The sequence below is a fragment of the Schistosoma haematobium genome, chromosome 2, assembly GCF_000699445.3.
Source record: "Schistosoma haematobium chromosome 2, whole genome shotgun sequence".
NCBI lineage: Eukaryota > Metazoa > Platyhelminthes > Trematoda > Strigeidida > Schistosomatidae > Schistosoma > Schistosoma haematobium.
Window position 1 is genome coordinate 41,660,673 of NC_067197.1, and position 25,532 is coordinate 41,686,204.

Genomic DNA, 25,532 nt, shown 5'->3' on the forward strand with positions numbered 1-25,532 from the left:
GTCAACTTAATTACATTTTTTAACATTAATGTCTATTCTTAACTTAAAATTGTACATGATTTCGACTGATCATAATTAATTGTGGTTCAACAATATGCCTAATTTCTTCATGCCTCCTTAAAGAAAAGACAGAAAAAAGCACAAGTCGTTTGCTAAAAGAAAATACATAATTACACAGAACATTTAGGACAGTAAAGGAATATATAGCATTATGAGATGAAATAATGCATAACCCTAGTTCGAATAATCGGTCCCAAAAATGGGACCAGTCATTCCCAAATAGTACTTACTTACACCTGTTACTTCCAATGAAACATAGGCCGCCAACCAGCTTTCTTCAATGTGTGTCCTATCCACTTTCAGCGCTTCGTCTTGATTTCTTCCTCCGCTAGAATCTAGTTTGTTCTCTCCCATAGTAGGTTGTTGCTGATAGTGCCTGGCCAACGGATCTGAAGTATTTTGCGTAGACAACTGTTAATAAACACTTATCTTTTGGATGATAGCTTTCTTAGTTCTCCAGGTCTCCGCCCCATACAGTGGAACTGCCTTGACATTTGTATTGAAAATTCTGACCTTGGTGTTGGTTGACAGATTTTTAAATAGTAATTTAAGTCAAATGTATTTTAAAAAGATCATCAAGGAATAGCACATGATGATGAAACTAGCAAAACTGAGATCCCATAAACTTGACTGAATATCACAATTTACAAATATAAAAGATAATTCAGTCAAACTTACTCATCTACCTAAGCATTAAATCAGCCCAACTTTGTCAATAGATTAAATGTGTAAAATACACAACTATCTTGTCAAATTCACATATTTTTTATTGTAGAAAAAGAATCTATTTAGTTGAACCAAAGTACAAAAAAATGATCATTAATATTTCACTAATCTATGAGTGATGAATTAAAAAGTTGACTAGCAGTAGATCTCATCAATCTAATAATATTAGCAGGATTTTCATGACTTGTTATTTCAGTGCCAGAGACAATCATATTCGCTCCAGCCTGGGAAAAGAAAAGAATGAGACGATATACATATATATATATACCAAATTGAAATACCGTTATACATATACAATAACAATTATTTCTGCCAATCTGAGACGGTATAAGTTGGATCGAAAACTATCAATCTATAGCAACTCACATGTAATTGGGTTGGTTCACATTTAATTCGGTTGTCATTTTATTAACTTATTAACGAACTGAGTCATCCGTACAACAACAACTTATCTATATCATTGTATCTTTATTACTGTTGCGAATGCATGAACATATATGCTTGAGCATTGCTTACTGACTATGCATTTTATTCACGCTGCTAGCTTTACTACTAGCCGCTTAATTGATTCGATGATTCATTCATTTCACTATGTATATATATGTCCATGTTATTCATGTTCATTGCTCTATCTCGCTTACTCGTACTCATATTTGCTGACTCACTCACTTGCCTACTTGCTTTTCGGCACAACTCTTTCATGCTTGTTCAACGCACCTGTAATTTTGGATATCTGTGCATGGTCCCATAATAAACATAATCAACACTTCGTATTCACCTTCTGATTAATATACCGTTGGAACGTTATCTAGTAAAGGTTATCAAGTCGAACTGTATACGAAGTTTAAGGATTATATTGAATACCGACCACCAAAAATCGTTTAGTTTGCCGTGTTTTAATATTATCTCGATTTCAGCTGGTCAGTCAGTCAGTTACAACGTAGGACCAGGCACATATATGCATCGGTCCAAGTTGCCACACCTCATTAACACAACAAGATGGACACCTGATTCATAGGAGTGGTTAAGTCAATGGTGGTAAAATATAAAAAAAAGATTGCATATAAGGATATAGTACAGGAAGAAAGATTTAGTTCGTAGAAAGAAAGATACGAAGTGATTTTAATCTCTTAGTTTAAGGGAAGACAGACAGTGCATACACCAACGCCACTGTATTTATTTATTTGAACACATAAATATTGGTACAGGAGTGCGCCAAATATATTTGCACCACACAAAACAATGAGAATTCGAAGGGAAAGAAAAAAAAAGAAGGTAAGGAGCGTAAAAAAGAACAATAACGAAGAGATTGGCGTAAGAGAGTGTAATAATAATAATAGTAATAATGAGGGAACGGAAAGGTACAATCAGAAGAAATCTTTCAGTTAAGGGAGACACAACCACTTTTTATGAAGTAAAAGAAGGTTACAGCATGATCGCCACTGGCTTCTATTCTGAGCCATATCTGATAACGTCTCTAGCCACTGTGTAGCACTATCTCTCGAACCCCAACCAAGGAGTCGTGAAGGACCAACAGAAGCCAGTCCTTTGCAGCTTTCTTTCATACCACAACACCATGTCATGCACTGACCACCTCTCCGCTCTCTCCAACCAGTCCCAGAGTCGGCAAGTAATGCACGACGTGGAATTCTCTGGGACGACATTCGTAGGACATGTCCAAGCCACCGAAGTCGGTGTTTCAAGATGGTGACATCGATTGCATTATCATCTCTGTGCCCAAACACACGATGCCGAACCTCGGCATTACTGACATGGTGTTGCCACTGAATGTCAGCAATCCTTCGGAGACAGCGATGATCGAACACAGAGAGTCGTCTAACGTCCTCAACTCGGAGAGACCAGGTTTCGCAAGTATAGAGCAAAACTGCTCTCACTGACGCGTTGTAGATCCGACCTTTTACAGCCAGACTAACATCATGAAGGCGCCAAAGATGGCCCACATTGGCATAAGCCGCTCTGGCTTTCACTATACGTGCATTGATCTCATCACTCACGCCACCACCAGCACTTATGCAGCTACCCAGATACACGAACTTCTCGACTACTTCTATCTGTTCACCATCCAGAGTAAGTACAGGATTAGAATCCTGCCAGTCTTGTAGAAGTACTTTGCACTTCGAAGGTGCAAAGCACATACCATACCTACGGACACTGATTGCCAACTGACTAAGTGCGGATTGCATGGCTTGGGCATTATCGCACAGTAAGACAATATCATCCGCATACTCAAGGTCGAGAAGTCTTTCTCCAGGCAACAGATCCACACCGCCATTACTTACATCCATCAGAGCTGTTTCCAGGATGTCATCGATGGCAAAGTTGAAGAGGAGTGGTGAGATTGGGCAACCCTGCCTAACCCCACTGCTCGAATGGAACTGTTGGGGACGATAGATCCCCAAAACTCAAATTTTGTAATTTACTTATCGATTAAATGTGCAGATAGGTCAATTGATGAACTATCGAATAAATGTACAAATAGGTCAATTGATGAACTATCGATTAAATGTTCAAATAGCAGTCAATTGTTGATTAATGTTCAAAAATCTTCCATGACAATATCGATTGTAAATATTTGTATAAATACACTTGATTTGTGTGCTTGACTTGACTTGTTATCTGCTGTTTGTCTGTAGAATACACTTTCTACACCTTACCAGACTTCTTAATCGAGTTAGCAGAGTTGGGGACAACGGACCAGAATAGACTATCGAGATTCTGAATCCTTGATCCGATCGATAAGTCACTGTCATATAATCGGCTGTCACTTTGAGTCATAACAGGAACAATGGAGAGAGGTGGTTGTATATATGGCTTCGAGGATGTTAATATGCTTCTCAGGCACACCCTTCTTTAAAAGATAATCCCAGAGAACAGTCCTTTTCAATGAATCAAAGGCGGCCCTACTGTCACGAAACACTACAATTGTTGGCCTTTGATAAGTATGGCGGTGTTCTAACATTTGGTGCAGGGTGAAGATATGATCAATACATCCTCGACCAGAACGAAACCCAGCCTGCTCCTCGCGAGTCAATTATTCTCGGGTTTTGAACAACCTACGAAGTATGACGGAAGCCAACAGCTTGAACGCAATCGGAAGTAGACTTATCCCCCGATAGTTGTTGCAGGAACGATGTGAACCCTGTTGAGGCTTATATCCTCAATATCTGACTCCAAATAATAATATCCCGTAACTGAGTATTTTAGGTAGGCTTAATCTCCTAGTAGAATTGCGAATTTACTCGAGATTATTGAGAAGCCTGAATACCAGTTATAGAGATAGTTTATTGTTAATGAATAATAATAATCCACAAGCGTACGGTGAGCAAGCACACGATGAAACAGAGTGAGTGAATGAGTCTGTTAAAAATCCATATATATTTGAGAGTTAATCGGGTGTGGATAGATTATCGATTATCTGCTCATTGAAACCAATAGGAAGATAGCTTAAGAGTTAATGTACAGACATACATTCGATCATACACACCGAAATTAACATAGTGAATTGAGTCTGAGTTACAATGACTCGATAAATGATACAGTAGCCAAATGGGCTTGCCACAACCCTTATTAAGGATAGGGACAACTATCGACTCATTCCATGACGTTGATACACTCTCTAGCTCCCAGACCTTTTTAAACAACGTCGTCAGTTCCTTAGTCAGAAAGTCACCACAATCTTTAGAAAGGGCAGGAGGTAAGTCATCTGGGCCCAGTGATTTGTAGCGCTTCAAGAGTTGGAGTTCCTTGCGGACTTCCACCTCATTTGGTGGATCAGTAGTCATCGACCATGGAGGGCAGGACAGTCTGACCGATGTTGCCGAAGCAGCAGGCCAGTCGAACTGCCCTTCGAAAAATTCTGCCCATCGTACAAGACGTCGATAGATGTTAGTGATTGGCATCCCTTCATCTTTACAGGTTGTTTGGCTCACACCAAACCTCTTGACGCCGGTGAATCGGATGAGTTGAAAGAACATCCGGCAGTTACCAGATGCAACTGCTGCTTCAAACTCATTGACACACTCCGACCACTAGGCTTCTTGGTTCTTACGCAAGTTTTGCACAATTTCATTGTGTAACAGTATTCGTTTGTGAACAAATTCGTGGTCACCCGGAGTAGACCGACGGGCTTCAATGAGTTGTAAGGAGCCTGAAGAAACCTAGTGCTTATAAGCGAGACGTTTCGCGAACCCACAACTGACTGTACCCGCCATTTTGATGGCGTCATGCAATTGCAACCAATGCTCATCTATACTTTTCGGTGGAATGGTAGCTAGCCTAGAAACTAGCTCGGTTCGATACTTACTTGCAACAGAAATTTCAACCAGCTTGCTAACATCAATCCTTTGGTGGCGGTCACTTCGTTGGCCACTGAAAAGTAAGGTAAGATTGGCGCAGACCAAGGCATGTTCAGAGTCCAGATAGGTACTCCAAAAGGAGCGGCAGTCTTGTACACAACCACGCCAGCGGTAGTTGATCGCGATGTGATCAATCTAAGTCGAGGCTTGAGATGCAGAAGGAGGACGCCAGGTGGCACATCGTCGATGACTGTGCCGAAAGTTAGTGCTAGCCAGAAACAGGTTGTGGTCTGTGCACAGTTGCAGTAGACGGTCTGTTGGGATATTCAGGAAAATATACCAAAAATTATTCTATTAAGTCTAATGCTATTCTTGGACTTGGAGATGGTATTCTCTTATTGGTCAGTGCTTATTTCACGTGTCATTTTCCTACTGGTCAATATTGTACAATGTTACTTTCTATTTTATGGCACGATGTGGTCTGCTTGATTAGTATATAAACAGAGTGTGTTTGAAATATAATGATTCATATATCCGAGGCTGTGACTTGTGTTCTGGACTCAACTGGCTGGGCTAGACAGAGAAGCATGACCAATCAGAACCCTAGGCCGTTCTTACGTATTTGCGCGTCTTTGGTCCGATCAATAATTCGCTACCCCTTAATCAGCAGCATTTTCAAGTCATAACACGGTCCCAGTTATCTGTCCTGCGATCAACGAGTCCCCATCGGTCACCTAAACGACTCTCTTCTGTGCCTAGACGCCCGACCTGAGCATTCAAGTCTCCGGCTAGTACTACAATATCTGTCGAACGCAAATCCTGGAGAAGAACAGATAACTGGTGGTAAAACTCATCCTTGATTGCATCCGGGCTGCAATCTGTCGGGGCATAGGCGGAGATGACGAAAAGACATGGTTTCTCACGCCGATTTCTTCTCACTTTGATGGGACTTTCTAATCTAACAGCAAATAACCGACTGTCAATAGGAATCCCATCATTCAGTGCTGCCTCAGCTCTAGCGCTTAGTGCGACACCAACGCCAGCAAGGCCAGACGAAGATGCCACAGGGTCCTCGGATAAACGCACGTAAAACAAGTTTTTCGAAGCGACAGATGGAGAGCGAATTTGTAGTACTTCACCAGAGTCTTGAATACGGGTCTCGGATAGACAGCAGACATCGATATTAAGACTTTCCAAAGACATAGCCAGCCCTATCTGTTGTCCAACCTGCATAAGTGTGCGAACGTTGAAGGCAGCCAGTTTGAATGGTGCACGTGGTTTCAGAAAAACTGCTTCAGTACTCATATTCGGTGGTAACATACAATTTTCAACCGAACAGTGACTCGAGAACGTTTAGATACAGTCGAATAACCATCAAAGACGAGCCGCTGTATAAGTATAAAATAGGGTGAATAATGTGGTAAATAATAATAATAATAATAATTTGATTGTTGGTTGAAGCAAGTAAAGTAGTTTCCATAATTATAGGCAGTTCATCATATTTGTGTGTGGGCTGTGATACTGCCCGGGTGCCCAGACCGAAGCAGGTGGTTATCTTAGGGGGCCACACCTCGAGCCTTTGACCTAAAGGTCTAACCCACAAGGCAGTGGAGCATCGTGAGGAGATGCAATCCCATGGTAGCCACTTGTTCCCGCAGGATACTGGAGCCCATGTGCACCATTGGTTTGGGGTCCGGTTAAAGCGCCGGACATTCGCTTTTCGTCCTCTCATTTTCGTAAACAACACCGCCGCCACGAGAAGGCAATGAGTAGGACTTCCCTGGCAGAGGCTGTATACGCGTGAGAGTATTTCGAGAGGGAGAGCGGACTCTGTCCACTCTCGGTCGTACCAGGGCCATTGTGATCGATTCTGAGAGTCTCCAACCATTGGTTACGATAGTCACGCGGACCCCAACCACGTAGTCTGTATCCACCAACATGGCTCAAACTGGGAGTTGGTGACTTCAAGCATTGATGCCACGTTTTAATTTGGCCGCCCCTAACTTTCTTCCAACTATCTCCAACACCGGTTTGCATTGCACGTCGTGGTAATCGGTGTTCAGCCATACGTAACACGTGGCCCAACCATCTCAGTCGATGAAGATTCACAACCTCATCAACTGATTTACCATCATTTCCTAAAACCCTGCGTCCAACCTCACTATTACCTACCCGGTGATCCCAGCAGACGCCAGCAATATTTCTAAGGCATCTGTGGTCAAATACTAGTAGCTTACGAGTGTCTTCTACTTCTGTTCGCCATGTTTCGTTGCCGTAAATTAAAACAGAACGGACTGCCGCGCAGTATACTCGTCTTTTTATTGATAGACGGATATCTCGCCTTTGCCATAGGTGACGTAGGTTTACAAAAGCCAAACGGGCTTTTCGAATCCGTGCTGAGATTTCGTAAGACACCAACTCATTAGGGCTGATCATAATTCCAAGATAAGTGAAGTTGTCAACGCGTTCAACTACTTCACTCCCTATCCTTAGTTTAGGTGTTGACGCAGACCAGTCCTGAAGCAGCAGGTTGCATTTAGCGGGAGAAAAGCGCATTCCAAACATTCTGGCATTGTTGCTTAGTGCTACCAGAAGGCTCTGCATTTTATCAGCGTCTTGACCAAACAGGACTATGTCATCTGTATATTGTAAGTCGATAAGTGGACCTCCTGGAAGGAGATCAATACCCGAGAATTCAGTCAACGAGAATGGTATTTCCATCATTAGGTCTATGATGAAGTTAAACAACATTGGAGAAAGTTGACAGCCTTAACGGACACCGCTTCGGGTTGCAAAAGCAGATGACAGTTCTTCATAAGCTCTAACTTGACTAGTAGTGTTGGAGTAAAGAATCTTCACAAGGTTTATGTACTTCTGAGGTACTCCTCTCAATGACAGACACTGCCACAGAATCTCGCGGTCTACAGAGTCAAATGCTGCTTTTAAGTCAAGAAAGACCACCATTGCCGGACGCTGATAAGTATGTCTGTGTTCTAGAACCTGAGGAATAGTGAATATGTAGTCGATGCATCCACGACCAGGTTTGAAGCCAGCTTGATTCTCTCGTGTTTGCAGTTCACGAGTCTTAGTTAGGCGTCCGATAATTATTGAGGCTAGTATTTTAGATACTATATTAGTTAAACTAATCCCTCTATGGTTGTCACAGGATGATTTTGACTCTCTTATATATTGTGACCAGTCACATGAGATAACGTCTAACTCCCAGATCTTAGCTAGAGTATTAGTCAACCTAATCGCTAAAATTGGACCACCATCCTTAAAAACCTCTAGAACCAATCCATCTGGACCAGCTTCCCTTCCTCGTTTCAGATTAACTATAGCCTTTGGAACTTCTGCTAGAGTTGGGGGACCTACTTCAATGTTCCATTCAGCCTGTTTGGTAATGGTGGGTAGTTGTAGAGTAGCTGAAGGTCAGTTGAACTGCTCCTTAAATTGTTCCGCCCATCGTTCTAAACGTCTGGACTGGGAGCAGATGAGAGTGTCGTCTTCTTCCGAGACAATCTGACTTACATTTGGCTCATTAATTCCAGTTTCTTTCATTAGTCTGTGGAGCTGTCTTATGTAAACTACAGCCGCCGCCTTTTCCATCTCTTTTGCTTTCTTTGCCCACCACTGCTCACAGTCGTTCCTTAGACTTTTGCTTAACCTACATCTGATTTGTTTTTGCTTTTCATCGCGTTTAGAGTCTGATGAGATGAGTTTACGAGAACCCATCAGTGCAATAGACCTTGAAGAAATCCATTGGTTCTTTGTAACCATTTGGTTTAGATCACTAACATATCACTGCTGTTTCCACAGCTGATTGTATAGCTTTCCAAGCAACATCTGGGTCAGCCTCGTTTTCAGAACTACCTAAGTGTGACCTCAGTTGTTCCTGGAACCTACTTTTGATTTTCTCATTAGTCAACTCACCTCTAACAGGTCTTCTGAGTATGCATTTTCCGCGGCCAGTGAGGCGCAAGCAGATGCGTGCCCGTATTAGAGCATGGTCCGAGTTCAAGTAGGTATTCCAGAATGAGCGACAATCTTCTATCGACCCTCTCCAACGATGACTGATGGCAATATGGTCTATTTGAGTCCATCGTTGGTTTGGTGTAGGGGGTCGCCATGTTAGACGATGTCTCTCCTTATGCTTAGAATTTGTGTTTGCTAAAAAATAAACGATTGTCTGAGCACAGTTGCAGCAGACGATCACCATTATCTGTTCGTTGTGCCGGAATACTAAAATACCCACCTTAATGCCTTTCTGTTTGGTTTAAACTACCTATCTGGGTATTAAAGTCACCTGCTTCGAGTACTATGCCTGAACGTTTAGCTTTCTGAAGATGTTCAGATAGCTTTCTGTAAAATTCATCTTTCACTTCATCTGAGGTGCAGTCAGTGGGAGCGTAAGCAGAAACGACAAAAAGGCAAGGATATGTGTCCCCATCTTTCCGAGTTCTTACGGAGCCGTTTAGCCGAACAGCACATAAACGACTGTTGACGGGGATATATTCTAACGGTGCTTGTTCTGCCCTCATGTTTAGTGCTATGCCTACTCTTGCCAATCCACGAGAACTAGCCGTCGGGTCACCACATAACACGGAGGGTGTATCTCGTTGGCTCTCCGTTTTGCCGAGGTGAAGTCAAGTGAGTGACCATACTAGAATCCTGCATGAGTGTTTCGAAGACACAGCATACATCAATGGTATGAGATTCTAGGGCTTGCTGACCGATTTGGCATAGGGTGCGTACGTTGAAGGCTCCAATGTGTAATTTGGAGCGAGGTTGCAATAGACCTGGGACAGTGTTTTGAGCACTAGAATCGTTGGCTATGGTGACACTTGAGGGGGAAGCCGAAAAAGGAAGTTTAGAGGTGAAAGTTGATGTAGGAGGAATAATAGGAATTGAAGAGGGAGGTTGATTATGAAATCAGTGGTCTTGGGTGCTGTTAGAGGTATGAGGGCGGTTATCACTTCCCGGTTGCCCACACCGTGGAAGGGTTCTTCTGGAGGTACCTGGAAAGGAAATTGGATTAGAGGTGGTTTTAGTGACCTGAGAGCGTGACCGCAGTGCCCAAGGGACAACTGTTTGAGGTTGGTCACACACGACCTTCTTAAGAGTAATTTTTGTGTTAGCTCCGTACTTGTAGAGACCTTACCGCCGAAGACGGATATCCGTGGGATAAGGCGAGGTGTGCATTTTTAGGGTCGACCTTTTCTAACTCCACCCCTCCTTGTGGGAAGGCAGCATCGCTGTCATGCTGGTTGTCTGAAGGAAACACCTTACTGCTGTCACACCTCTGTACAGTCAGCAGTACGACTTCGCCTTCGGACCTTAGGTTTGTCGCTTTTGGTCTTGCCGCTCTTCAACCGACCTGTCTGACATGATAGGACCTTGAGGAACGGTTGTTCCAGCCAGTATAGCTCGGTTGGTTCATCACGATAGGCAAGCCCGACCACCACGTCAAAGTAGCAACAACGGTCGGTGATTTTGGCTGGTGCATTGACGTGGTGATCTGGCTTGCTTATAGTGATGAACCGATAGAGTTATATTGGGTGGATTAATTGCTCCTGTAATCCACTCATCCCAAGCAGATCGGTTGAAGAACGGTAAGAGTAAAAGTAGCAAGATCGGAGAGTGAAGCTGTACTGCTGACTGTACAGGAGTGTAACGGCAGTAAGATATTTTTTCAGATAACCAGTATCTACAGAGTTACTGTTTTTTCACAACGAAGGGAAGAGGTTAGAAAAGGTTTTCCCTCAAATTGTCACATCTTATTCCACGTATTTCCGTCCTTGGATGTAAGACTGTTTGAAATACGGATCTAACACATCGAAAAATCAAAACAAAAAGACTGTGACCAACTTCAATCAGTGCGAAATTTATTGCAACAGTCATCGATAAAAGCTGTTAGTGAATTCGTTCAGTGGCCACTTAAACAATCCCTCATACAGCCCTTCTAGGGTTACTTAGGACCCAAGGAGGGTTGGGAATGCGGTCGGCAACCCTATATCATTGAAACCAAACTTGCTAAAAAAACGCTAACCAGAAAAATTCATTTAAACTCTACCCTGGAAGTTAAAAGATTTTAATTCAGGAGTGATGACACCTTACGGTGAAACCCCAAATTCTTCGAAAGTCACGAGACTGGTGCCCCTCCTGACGACCAGAGCAACAATTAACGTAGACACATAGAATTTCCGCACATATGGGAGACCGGGAAAACCATGTGAGTAACTCCAGAAATGAAGAGATACAACCTGGCGGTGCTCGCAATAAGTGAAACTCATTGGACACTAGTTGTAGCGAAAAGATTAGCTTCAAGAGAGGTACTTCTGTACTCTGGTTATGGAGAAGAAACTGCTTCACATGCACAAGGAGTTGCACTGATGTTGTTTAAAAATGCATGGAAAGCACTCATTAATATGTAGAGCCAATCAGAAGTAGCAAAATGTTACTCGATGGTAAACAGAAGAGCATAGTATACCACGTATCAGTATCAGATTTCGGACACCGCACGTCACAACACTTACAGGGTAAGAATTTCATGGATTCGGAATCATCAAAGCTTCCTGTAAAGCAAAGGAGGGAATTACAATGAATGTCATTCAGTGCTATGCACCCAACAATGAGAGCGAAGATCAGAATGGACAACACGGAGTATGAAGACATCATGAGTCGACATGGACTGGAAGAAAGGAAGTAAAATGACAGGAGATTTGCAAAGCTATGTGCCTTCAACAAAATGGTTATAAGTGGCACAATATTCCGCCACAAAAGCATGTACAGAGCTACACAAGTTTCACCGGACCATACTATGCAGAACCACATCGATCAGATTTGTATCAATAAAAAATTAACAAGGTCCATGGAAGACGCGAGAACAAAGAGAAGAACGGATGTAGTTTCATGCCACCACATGGCGGTGGTCAGGGTGGAACAAAATCTAAAGAAGCACTGAAAAACTGGAGAATCAGCATTACAAAAGTTTAATACTGGCTTTCATCAAGATACTGACAAACCTGGAGAATTCAAGATAGATCTTAGTAACAGGTTTCAAGCCTTACAGCATCTAACTGACGAATAAGAAACTAATATGCAGAAGATCTGGAAAGAGATCAAAAAAGCAATAACTTCAACAAGTTAGATACTGGGCCACAAGGGCCACCATCATAAAGTAAGGATCTTTATTAGTACGCTGAGCAAGATTCAATAAAAGAACAAGAGGACAGCAATTAACAACAGCCGAACATAAGCAGATTAATTCAACGCACAGGCCAAATACAAATAAGCAAACAAGCGAGTGCAGAGGAGCATCAAAGCTGACAAACAGAAGTACGTGGAAGACCTATCAATGACGGCGGAGAAAGATGCGAAAGAAAGAAATATTAGACAACTATATGAAACAACAAAGAAGCTAGCAGGGAAATATAGTAAACCAGAGCGACAAAGGAGGAAAGCGAATCACTGAGGTTCAAGAACAACGAGTATATGTGTAGGGCACTTCGAAGAACTCTCGAGTAGGCCAGCCCCATTGGATCCACCGGGCGTCGAAGCAGCACGCACAGGCCTGCTTATAGATGTCACGCCACCAACGGTTGGAGAAATCAGCATGGCAGTCAGACAAATCAAGTGCGGCAAAGCAGCACGACCTGACAATATACCAGCTGATGCACTCAAGTCAGACATAGAAGTAACTGCAAACATGCTCCATATTCGGCTCAGGAAGATTTGAGAGGAAGAACAAGTGCTACCGATAGACCGAAAAGAAGGATACCTCATCAAGATACCAAACAAAGCTTTTAGAAGGCGAGAGAACCACAGAGGCATCACATTGCTATTAGGACCAAGGAAATTTTCGAAAGCGTTGTTGAACCAAATGAAAGATTCAGTAGACGCCCAACAAAATGAATTCCGTAAAGAACGATATTGTACCGACCAAATCGTGACACCAGTGGTCACTGTTGAACAGTTAATTGAATGGAATTCGTCACTATACATCAACTTCATCAATTATGAGAAAGTATTTGACAATGTGGATAGGAAAATATTATGGAACCTTCTTCAACACCATAGTTTGCCTGAAAAGATTGTAACATCATGAGGAGTCCATACGATGGACTACCTTGCAAAGTCGTGAATGGAGGGTAGCCAACAGACACATTCTAAGTGATGATTGGTGTCAGACAAGGTTGCTTAGTTCCGCCCTTTCTCTTTCTTCTGGTGGTTGACTGGATTATGAACATCATCACAACTCAGGCGAAGCACAAAATACAGTAGACAACTAGGGTGGAGCAGGACGATCTGGATTGCGCAGATTACCTTTCCTATCCGATGCACAGAACAAAATCCGAGTGAGGACAGCCAGTGTAGCAGTAATCCTCAACATACACACAAGGGAGAGAGCAAGATCCTGAGATACAACACACAACATCAGCAACAATCTACTCCGGCAGAGAACAAACCGGCTCCCAGATGAAGAGGAAATTAGGAGCAAATGCTGGAGGTGGATAGGAAATCTAGAACAACATATATAAGCGAACAATATTGTTTTCGATTAGAACCTCATCGGGCTTTACTCTAATATACAGTAATATTTATATGCATATATGAAATTATTAAACCAATCAAGGTAGTTTATAAAAATAGGAAATCATCAAACTTGGAGTTCTCAAGCAGAAAAAGAGACGGGCCAAAGGACACATTGCACCGGGAATCGGAGGCATACATAAAAGAATAAATAGCACTTAGAAGTGACTAGAATGTAGAGCACAGGACAGAGTTGATTAGAGAATCCTGGTCAGCGGCCCATATTCCGCGGGGGTGACAAGTGTAGGTAGACTTACTTCGACGCAATCTCGAACGTTCTTCAGGGTGACACCACCATCAACTTCAATATCCAAATTTGCATACCTTTCACGAAGATACTTAACCTTGAATAGAGTAAATAAGTCTTGAAATATATTGATGTAAAACAAATACAGTAAAGTAAAGATAAACTGTTGATAAAAATTATATATATATATACAACAGTGAAATAGGTCTTTTAACAACTCTAACTCGCTATTCATTGCTGAAGATATCTTACGAATGTGGTTTGTAGAAGTTAGCTAACAAAAGACAAATTATTTAAATGAATTTAACATTAAATATCTCGTCCTTATGTGACATGTAAAACAAAGTACACTCTATTGTGGCTGTGTCAATCGAACATGAACAGCATCAATCTAGGATTGGAAAAACATCCTAACATATGCTCACTAAGTAGAGATATCAAATGATTACACAAAAACTCGAACTATTGTCAAATAAGCTGGTAGACGAGATCTTCTAAATATGAAGATTTATATTATCATACTGGATTGTTTACAGATATCATCAATGACGAAAACTGATTTGAATACAGAATATACTGAATGGAGTTATATCTAATGTGGATCGAATAAGCTTATCTCGTTGCATAAAAGTTCCTTAGTTCCCTTTGCGGATTTTCGGGCGATGCGAGTATAAGAGAATTGTGTACTGTTTGCTTCACTGTCTGATACTTATGCGAGGATAGTATGCGGTATGATTTCTTATTTGGTGTGCCTTGGATAAGTTACGTATATGGAGTAAAGGGTATTTGAGATAGATGCTGAGTGATTGTGATGCAATAAGATAAGTTTAGTTACCTTATTCTCCTCCCGAACTTAAGACTATAGTTAGAAGGCGTGCGTATTGGTGATCTGATAAGGGTGGAGTTTACGTTAGCTCAAGGTTAGTTGTTTCGGTCGAAATGTTTCACTAATCAGTATTAAGGACGCGAGGTTATAGACGAAGTAGCATACGCGGGGTAGAAAATTGTAATCTGGATTATAATTGGCGAATCTAGAAAGTGAAATTGTAATGAACAAGAACATAGGCGAGGACAAACAAATGCATTTTCACACATAATTACGGAGTTATTTGGAAAAATGTGAAGACCATACGTTTAATACTTCATTTTCGAAATGTTTATCAATTGTCTCAAACTTTATTGTTCCTTCATTGCCATAACAATCACTCTCCATCCCCGTTTTCTTCCATTCGATCTTCTTAACCTTCTGCTGTCAGGCATTCTATTTCTAAGTGGTGTTACATACTACGTATGTCAACATAAGTAGCACACCACAATATCAGTCAATCTGTCAGTCATAACAGATTGGGATTACGTACCCGTTTACAAAGACAAGAATTTAAAACTTTAGTATTAAGAAATTTCTCGGATGGATGTGTATTAGAAATACTGATATTTCTTTGACAAAACCACACTTAGGACTATTAGATTTCAAACAATAAATGAACTCGAATCGGCTAAGTTTTTTAGTTCGGGAACTAGAATTATTAATTATTATTGTTATTAATGGCTTTATTCAATATCATACTTTGGTACGATATAGAATTCTCAGCACAGGGTATTTCAACAAGTTACTTACGCAAAAAATTAACAGAGACAAAAAAGGAAAAAAAGGTTTTAAAAAAACGAAAAACTACAACTTTTCAAATTACAGACATGTTAAGAATGCAGATTATTGACTAGGTTAACTCTAACAACCTATTCGTCACAGAGTATATTTGCTAGGTAAGGTATTATAGAACTTTTATACTTTTGCTTGCGTACATGGATTTTAATGTAATTACGTCTCGTTCTACCAGAAGATATACAAGGAGAAAGATAAGAGTGAAGGGGATGGTTAGTATCTGATAAAATAACACCTGCCAGGAGTTTGAATGACTTTAGATGTCTATCCACAACCATATTAATTATGACCTCGAACGATTCACCACACATCTTGCTAACTACCTTCAGCACTCTCCGCAATACAGCAAAGTCTTTTCTCAAAAGTCCGGGAAAGAATAATAGAGAACAATAAAGAATAATAGGTAATATGCAAGAATTGACAAATTGTAAGAGTAAATGACGAGCAATCCCAAGAGCATGCAATCTCTTTATGTAGTAAGTCAGACGGAAAACCTTCTTCGATAACAATAAAACGTGGGAAGACCAAGAGAGATTAAAGGAAAAGGTGACACCAAGATAATTGACCTTCGACACTGAGTTTATCAAAGTCTCCGATGGTACAAGCATTATGGGATCTCAAAATAGTGTTTAGATTCCGTTCATGTCTCATGCTAAAGTTAACAGCTTGACATTTAGACGGATTAAGTATGAGACCATTACCAACAGACCAACAATCAATACGAGACAAAAACTCATTCATTTCTATGGGACGTAAAGAGGAAGATATAGGCATACATACAGTGAGGTCATCCGCATACTTCACAAAAGTGTTTTCTGTGGAAGATGGCAGGTCATGCAGAAAAAAATAGAATAGAAGAGGTGAAAGAACAGCTCCTTGTGGTACACCTTCATGAGACAGTAGAGACTCTGAACACTTTCCTCCAAATACAGTGTACTGTACCCTTCCAGAGAGGTAGGAACATAGCCAGTTGGTTATCCAGCTGTCAGTGTTGACGCTGATTAACTTGTTAATTAAACGTTGTCTTGGTATAGAATCAAAAGCTGAAGTATAGTCCAGAAAAGCACATCGAACATACTTCTTACCCTTTTCCAAGCTGAACACTATATTGTGATGCAGAACAGCAATAGCATCTAAGGTGCTTCTTTTGCATCTGTAAGCAAACTGATACGGATCAATATGCTCCTTTATCGCAGGCTGAAGTGGAAGTATTAATAATTTTTCCATTGTTTTGAGGAAGGGTGAAGTTATTGCAATAGGTCTAAATTTCACATTCTTATCACCAGATACTTTCTTGGGTACAGAGATTATCTCCATCTTTCTCCACATTTTCAGAATGAGATTAGATGAGAAGGAACTGTTAAAGATAGTCGTGAATAGACAACATAGAACGTCAGCACATTTTTTTAAAAAGAGGTTTGGGATACCATCAGGTCCTAAATATCTGGATGAATTAAGTGACTGGAGACATCTTTGAACATCAGTTTCAGTGAAACTAGGAACACAGCTATTATTTAAACCTATGGATGAAGGAAGCATCACATCAGATGACTGACGTAAAGACTTATTTAAGTCACAAACATTCAGCTGGTTATCGCTTCTAAATTGTCTGTCACCTGTAAGTTCTTTAAAGAGTTTCCACATACTTGGGGAGTTTTTGCAAGACAAGAGTTTTTGAGTAAACATAAAGTTGAGACGTCTAATCTCTAGGTTTATCAGACCATTTAGCTTACGAACTTCATTAGAGTTCTTCTCCTTGTACATTCTTTCTTTCATCCTTCGTAGTCGTTTTAGTTGTGTAGATGTAAGTCGATCAAAACTTATAAAAATGGTTTCAGTGGGACAACAAATATCAGAACAGAATTTAAGGTAACAAGTGACAACATCAGTAGTGTTTTCCAGTGAGTCATCTGTAAATAATTCCCAGTTAGTCGTATGAAACATGTTTTTCAGATTTCGGATATTTTCTTCTGAGTAATTCCTATATTTGACTTTCCTGGTTTGATGCATGTTATGACTGTGAAAAATGCTGCGGATTAGAGGGGTAGCGAATTATTGATCGGACCAAAGACGCACAAACACGTAGAACTACCTAGGGTTCTGATTGGTCCCGCCTCCCTGTCTAACCCAGCCAGTTGAGTCCAGAACACAAGTCACAGCCTCGGAGATATGAATCATTATATTTCAAACATACTTTGTTTATATACCAGTCAAGCAGACCACAACATACCATAAAATAGAAAATAACATTGTACAATAATGTGCAGTAGGAAAATGACACGTTAAATAAATATTGACCAATAAGATTATACCATTTCATGTCCAAGGATAGCATTAGGCTTAACAGGATAATTTTTGGGATATTTTCCTGAATATCCCAACAATGTAAGAGTGTACTCTTCCCATGCTTTCCATATACTTTAGGTAGAACACGAATTATACAGTGATCCGAGCTAGACAATGGGGCACATTTACGAGTCGCATATATACCCACATCATTAATGAAAACGAAGTCTAAATGAGCATCCAAACGAGTAGGAAAATCTACTAGTTTTTGGTGGCCTAGTGACGTAAGGAAGCTACAATCACATGAAATGAAATCACCACATACAACTGAAAGTGAATCACTAAAGATAGTAACAGCGAACTCAGTGAATTCATCAGCAAAAACAGATAGTGCAGATGATGTGCAATCTGGAGTCACGTAGATATTGGTCACATAAACATATTTGTATTTATTCAGATGTTTTGGACGACATCTTAGATTTAGACAGTCGATAAAGTCATTTGAAAACTTCAAACACACAAACGTAGCTACACCGCCACCACACCTCTTTTTATTGTTTGATCGATCCTGACGATAAATTTTGAAATCACGTAGTGACACTAGGCAGTCATCCTGTAAATCATTTAACCAAGATTCTTGATTTTTATGACACCACAATTACGATACATATTTTGACTTAGTAGGAATTGTAGATAGTCCACTTTGTTGATTAGTGATCGGCAGTTAGAATTTAGCAGCTCGGGAATCGACATATGATTAATTTTCATTCTCTTTAACGCATATTGCCAACCACCACGATGTCTTTTATAGTAATTTTTGTAACTTGTGCAGCGAAAGGTCGTAGGCTTTTTATAAAAGCGCCTGAATAGGTTATGCGATTAATGGACATAATGAGACGTTAAAACAAAATGAAAGAACAGATAACCTGTTGAAATAATTAGATGGCAAAAGCAGGTAACCCAGATATTCAAGCAGGCCGCCGCTTTCTTGTTTGGGTTGCATTTTATTTATTTATTTGTGCATACATATTGGTACAAGGGGGTATTAGATATATATGAGCTTTTAATTTACAAACACTGCTTAATCTTGAGTTTTGACTGATGAAAATCGAAACATAGAACTAGATATTATTACAAGAGTAAACACATATTCTAGATATACACACTAAACGAAGGTATGAAGACTGTCATGGAGTTTACACTGATAAATATAACACAAGGTATACAGAATGACCTATAAAATAATCGAAAATGAGAATTTAGATCATATTTTTAGCATTGTGGCAAATAATGATAATTTTATTTGTTTTGTTACACGATTTCAGTTTTTACAACCAACTCTAATATTAATAGTATTATGACTTGAGCAAATGATAAGAAAAATGGTTTACCTTTGGTAACATATCTGCCATAAATTTTTGCCCACCAAAACCGGGCTCGACAGTCATAATTAAAATCATATCAACGGAGTCAACATAAGGTAATACTTCAGTGACTGGTGTTTTTGGTTTTATACCAAGACCAACCTGGAAGATAATAAAAATCTCGTGTTACGAAACAAAAAGCAATGAAATGACGACAAGCTAAAAAAAATCCTGTATACTGTACGTAATTGTACTAAATGTATAGAATTCTGTGTTTGGATGATTAGCCCGAAGCTATGTTTGAATCATATTTCTGTGTTGAGTCTCAACAACAAAATTTATACGGAAATTCTATGAGTGAGATTTGAGCTCCGGTTATTCAGTGCCGCTATGAGAAACTGACAGCGACCTACATTTAGATGTCACCGCAGTTGTGATAACGTACTGATTTCATTAGAAATGATGGAGGGAAACTATGAATGAAACATGAACAAAAACTAGTCATTTGATTTCGTAGATTGTACTTAGGCTAACTTTGTTTGGGTAACGGTGGTAATAAAAGCCAAATACGAACTAAGTTGGATGAATTTCTTTCAGATACTCGATCACTCAGACAGACAATAGGATGAGAAACGGAAAAGGCAGGTGTACCTACTCAAAATATTACTTATTGTAAGCATCAATACCTCAAAATAGATCATGCTTATTACAACGAGACAGATATCGGATAAAATAATGAGTGTCCAAGCACACACAACTACGTATGAGATATGTAAGTGTAGTATTGTAATGACATGAATATGAGATATATATATACTAGAGGTCACAATTCCCTATGAAAAAAAGAGTTGTTAGGATGATCAAATTGATTCAAGTATATCCAAAAGCTAGATGGACACATGTGTAATGGCATTACGTGCTACAGAGTACAACCTACTAACCTAAACACATTTGGATGTCTCGATACTTATTATTTTAATAGACCATTCAGTCATTTCGAATGAACTGGAAATATAGTGTAAAACGCAAATATTGCAAGATGAAAGATAATGTAAAATTGACCTGATAAGAAAACGAAAGAAACAATATTCTATGCAGTGTGCTGTGTAATATTTCCAATATACCACTTAATACTAGTCAAGTATGAAAAGAGTGTTAATGAATAATAAAATCTAAAAAGAAACTTGACTATATAAAAGTAATTGTTGTTTATGACTAGTTTTTAGTCTAATAACCGTAGACTAGATCCCTTCGATATTTAAAAATAGTCATATTGAAGTTGTTTGATAAACTTCTCCACTATAATGAGCTTTTGTATATGATAGCACACCATAAATAAGAATGATGACATTAACATTAAAATATAAAATCGCTAACATAAATAAGGATTTTGTTGATACTCACTTTCATGTCAGCTTCACGTATTTTGTGGATACAATGCATAGCATTTCCAGTTGATTCTAAGTGAAAAGTGTATTGGCTTGCCCCAGCAGCTTTCATATTTTCAACCCACTTTCAAATGTTAAAGTACAGTAGGGAAGAAGTACGCGTATGAAACTGATGCATTAGAAATATAAATTGGATATGCTCAATGACAAAATTCAACACTACAATCAGAACAATTTAGGTGAAGTTTGATAATAACTGTTTTATGTGAGACTGTGGCAATCTTCTTAGAGGTGATATCAACTGACCCATATTGGTAGATGCAAACTGCCTGGCTGGAAAGAGGTGATAATCATGTCCAGTGGTTAGAGGCGCTGCGACAACTCAAAATTGGTGGCCCGGACGCTTTAAATTTTTGCTTATCTCTAGATAATGGGTTTAAAAAAGATTTTATACATACTTTGAATAGATTCATTCTTTCTCCTCGAACCATATTCACTGTTCCTAGTTGTTTTTTCTATCACTGATATTGCTACTTCTACTTTGGTGTTCATCAAGATAATTTAATCTTGTGTTGACTCCTTGTTGCTCTAAGGATGCTGATGCTAATAAAGTACCGATTCTACTTAGCTTCGTATATCTTGTATCGACCGATCACATTAATACAACGTAGAAAAAGTAGAATACTAAATATGTTTTCCGATATTTATATTTCATACATACATGTGAAGATCATACGAACTTTAATAGAGCAGCGAACATGGAAGTCGGTATTCTAGATAAAAATCAATGAGTAATGGATGACTTAATCTGTATATAAGGCAATAATGTATAAACTACAGAACGAATTAAAGTATACGCACGTGGGTTAAGCACACACATGCATAAAACCCTTAACGTTACAAATGAGTATTTGATAGGGATAAATACGTGAGTGCAAAGAATAAACTCACGTAGGGGTCGTAAAGAGTCTAGAAAAGCAACCATATCCTTATGTTGGACTGAAACAAATTTGTGCCAGTTTTTTACGTGGCTTATGTCGAACAGACTATTGGTAATTAAATTCATCTACTATGAACACATTTATGCACTTATCTCTGTACCATATTGTTTATGCGAGTATTAGTCATACTACCCAGTCGATTAAATGGTTGACGGTGTAGTACTATTACCAAGTATGAGAATTGAAAGTAGGTGAAGTGTTGCTCGAACATATGGTCCACTGGGCGAAAACCGAGTGCTTCAGTAAAGCAAAATGGTGACAATTTCGTATAAAAATTTCTACTTGTGTAGCAATAATTGAGGAGTTTGTATTTTCTTACGCGTAAAATGTTTATTATTCATCCTATAACTCATATTAACAGTAAATATATTTATAAGGAAGATACTAAGATAGGATCTATACCAAAACCGCATTACATTGATTTAAAATCAATACCAGTAACTTAAACCGCATAAGATTTTGTAAATTGAGACTGGTAAGGATAAGCTTTTTTGAAACTATTGACTCTGAAGCAGTTATTTACTACAACTTGATAATTTTCTGAAATTCGTTCATCTTAGGTCATTTTGGGCTAATCAAAATCGTTAACTGAAATAAAAGAGGATACTTGGAAACACTGAAAAATTATTTCGCACCACTTTATTAGTCAGTAAACAATATCCACTTTTTTGATGTTAACTCTTTAGACTAACATAGCTTGCAAAATCTCTGAAAAGAATAATAATCTGACTTAATTCGAACAAATGCTAATTTTTGATATGATTGGCAATTACCTTTTCGAAGGCAGGAATGACTGAAAATATTAAAAAAAATCTCGATCGTTGGAATATAATCCGTTGATTGTAGCACGTTTGTTATGCGACTTTTAAATTAATCAATTAATTTTGTAAAGGATTTCGAGCAAAATATTGGAGCCGATAATCTAAAATCAATTGGATTTTAGTGGTTTGTCGGCTAGTTTTAGGTTACAATGTAAGGAAATCAAATTAAATAAATGTTTTTTTAAAGATTCTTCGAATGATAATTTATTCTGTAGAAAATCTATAACAATACATCACAGCAAACTACCTTTTCGGGATTAGAAACCATCATGTGAAGATCTAAAAACGCCTTGGATGGAAGGTGTTTTTTCAAAGACGCTACAACAGGATGCCCAAATGTGATATTAGGTACGAAATGTCCATCCATGACATCGAGGTGTAGGTAATCAGCGCCAGCGTTAAGTAGATGATCACAAACAACAGCTAGTTTGGACAAATCCGCATTCAAAATTGATGGTCCAATAAGTATAGGTTTAGAACAAATGTGAGTCATTTTAACTGAAAACAAGAGAATATATTGCAAAAGCATCTATAAAAAGCACAATAACTTCGAAAGTAGGCTAGTAAAGAAAATGTGGGTTTAACCTAATTGTAGTTAAATTACTGATAAAATAATTTTTTTATGAAACTTATTGACATTAGTAACTAGTTCCAGGTCCCGTTACTACGCAAGTGTAGACACTAATGCATACTAAGAAAGGGAGTTTAAAACATGTTTACTGAGTTTTTTTCAGAAATGTTTGGAAATCTTTACATATGATAGTGATGCGCACAAAGGACTTTAAGCAATTCAACTCCCTAGAGATTGGAAAGATGCTATAGTCAGTCCTATATTTAGAGATGGTCAGAGACATCGTATCTAACTACCGACCTGTCAGTCTAACCGGCATAGTCGTTAAGTTACTAAGTCACAGAATCATACGGTCTTTTAACTTCCTAGCCACACGAGTTTCCAAACAAGCGTTCATGATTGACCAACTTACTTATTGCGAGAGAGGATTGTACAGCAGCCCTAGATGACGGTTTGCCTGTCGATGTGATATTCATAGACTTTAACAAGGTTTTACACCTAGGTTTTATGCAGAAGTTTTCGAGCTTCAGAATAACAAATGCTGCACAGGAATGGATAGGATACTTCCTATGTGGCCGCAGACAGACAGTGGGGGTTTATGGGACGCTAAGTGAATAGAAACCGGTCAAATGTGGTGTACCCCAAAATTCGATCGTAGGTCCCCTACTTTTCCTCCTCTACGTCAATGAATTACCGTATTGCTTAAGTCGTCGACATTATTGTTTGCGGATGATATCGAAGTCTGGAGAAAATAAGTAGTGATCTTCAAGCTGACCTAGACGAACCAGTTAGATGGGCCCAATGTTGGGGATTAAACGTTAAGTCTAGAGTGGGCTCTTGAACATCGGACACGGTAAAAGTTACCAGTATACTACCGACGTTACATCTCTTCCATGCGTACAGGAACATTAAGACTTAGGGGTAATAGCAAGTCATGACTTGAAAACAACTGCGACAATTGACTTCAATTCGTCTACTAACAATAGTAGACGAATTACTGGGAGTGTTAACGCTCTCAGTTTACTGAATTTATTTCTCAGACTACAATCATTTGCATAAAAATCTTCGGCGAGACTCTAATTTAGCGACGACCCTTATTTAACCCTAAACCCTAACCTAAACCTAACCCTTAACCCCTAACCCTATGGACGAGTTTCTATACAATATGCATTATGAATTCAGAACTTCTGAGCATTTATCAAACCTTAACAAGTTTTTAAATCATGTAAAAGAAGAATATCCACTGTAATTCATTACTTTCTTACAATATATTTTCACTTTATACTGTCTTCTGATTGGTTAATAATTGAAATTGCTCAAACGCTTCTGATTGGCTCGTCCCTAAATTAGAGTTCCGCCGTCCCATCTGTTTTAGCCTCTCATTAATCACCTACTCTCTAAAATCCTCTGTGAACCGACCGTATGTTAGCATCGCGTGTTGAACTTGGCTCCGTGACCTTGAAATTGCTGAAACGCTTCTGACTGGCTCGTCGCTAAATTAGAGTCTCGCCAAATCTTCTAGAGAGAACGACCTATCCATACAAGCCTTGATAACATCCACTTCCAAAACCTGACTATTTGAAATTTTCTCTGCAACGCTGTCGAAGAATTTCTAGTTTAGTTAGTGCCACTTTCCTTTTATTTCTATTTTAGAGAGGCACATCAGGATTTACTCGAATGTCAGTATTATCGTGACTTTGAGCGCTATTTAACGGACCTCATTGTTTCTTCGACCCTATGATTGCCTTGAGGAGTTTATATGGTCAGATTTTAAAAATCTTGTCGGTCCTCTTACCTATTCTTGTCAATATTTTCACCTGAAATCTTTCCGAGTTATCTCGTAGGATGCTACGAATGAATGTTCCGATTTTTTTTAAACTATGCGCGTGTCTAATTTTTGGGTCAGGGTCGTATGATTCAAGCACAATACTTATAGTAATGTTCAGTGTCATTAGGCTTATTCCAACCACGCTATAAGGGATTTCGGTCTTACTTTTAAAATTTCGCAGTGTATTTTGCGACGCGAAGCAGGATTTTATCTGACATTTACCATTCAGATTCAGATTTGTGTAGTAAGGACAGAAGGCCTATGGCCCATGTTATTCCTTTTCTTGTATGCTTCTGTGAGTGTCCGGTCGTCTCTTGAAAGAGTCAGTTGAAGGTGCGGACACCACTGCTTCAGGCAGCAGGTTCCAAATATTGATGACTCGGTGTGAAAACCTGTATGCCACGGGTATTTTGTTCGTTCTTGGCTTTTCTACTCGCCTGCTATGTCCTCTGAGGTGTCCCGATCTAGTGAGAAGAAAGAGAGAGAATGAGTTAGGTTCGAAATCATTTCTCAGTATTCTGTACATCAATATTAGATCTCCCCTTAGTCTGCGATAGGACAGAGTAAAGAGGTTCAGTTTTTCAAGCCGCTCTTTATATGATAAACCCCGGAGTTCCGGAATTGCACGCGTAGCTGCCCTCTGTACCTTTTCTAGTATGTCTGAGTCAC

At 39.3% G+C, this 25,532-nt stretch overlaps 1 protein-coding gene across 2 annotated transcripts in view; it reads right to left on the reverse strand.

Annotated features, from left to right (window-relative positions):
* The window catches only part of MS3_00006984 (uncharacterized protein), a 30,875-nt gene extending 5,954 nt beyond the window's left edge, over window positions 1–24,921 (reverse strand). The window contains exons 1-7 of one of the 2 annotated variants that reach the window (XM_051215239.1): window positions 24,831–24,921; window positions 22,712–22,962; window positions 21,101–21,415; window positions 20,659–21,065; window positions 19,282–19,416; window positions 13,952–14,038; window positions 739–1,010 (exon numbers count right to left, since the gene is read on the reverse strand). In XM_051215239.1, coding sequence (XP_051068434.1) covers window positions 891–1,010; window positions 13,952–14,038; window positions 19,282–19,416; window positions 20,659–20,754 — 438 coding nt within the window. In that variant the 5' untranslated portion in view covers window positions 20,755–21,065; window positions 21,101–21,415; window positions 22,712–22,962; window positions 24,831–24,921 and the 3' untranslated portion in view covers window positions 739–890. The remainder of the gene's footprint in view (window positions 1–738; window positions 1,011–13,951; window positions 14,039–19,281; window positions 19,417–20,658; window positions 21,066–21,100; window positions 21,416–22,711; window positions 22,963–24,830) is intronic. The other variant, XM_051215238.1, reaches the window with a different exon arrangement.
* Between the last annotated feature and the right edge of the window lie 611 nt (window positions 24,922–25,532).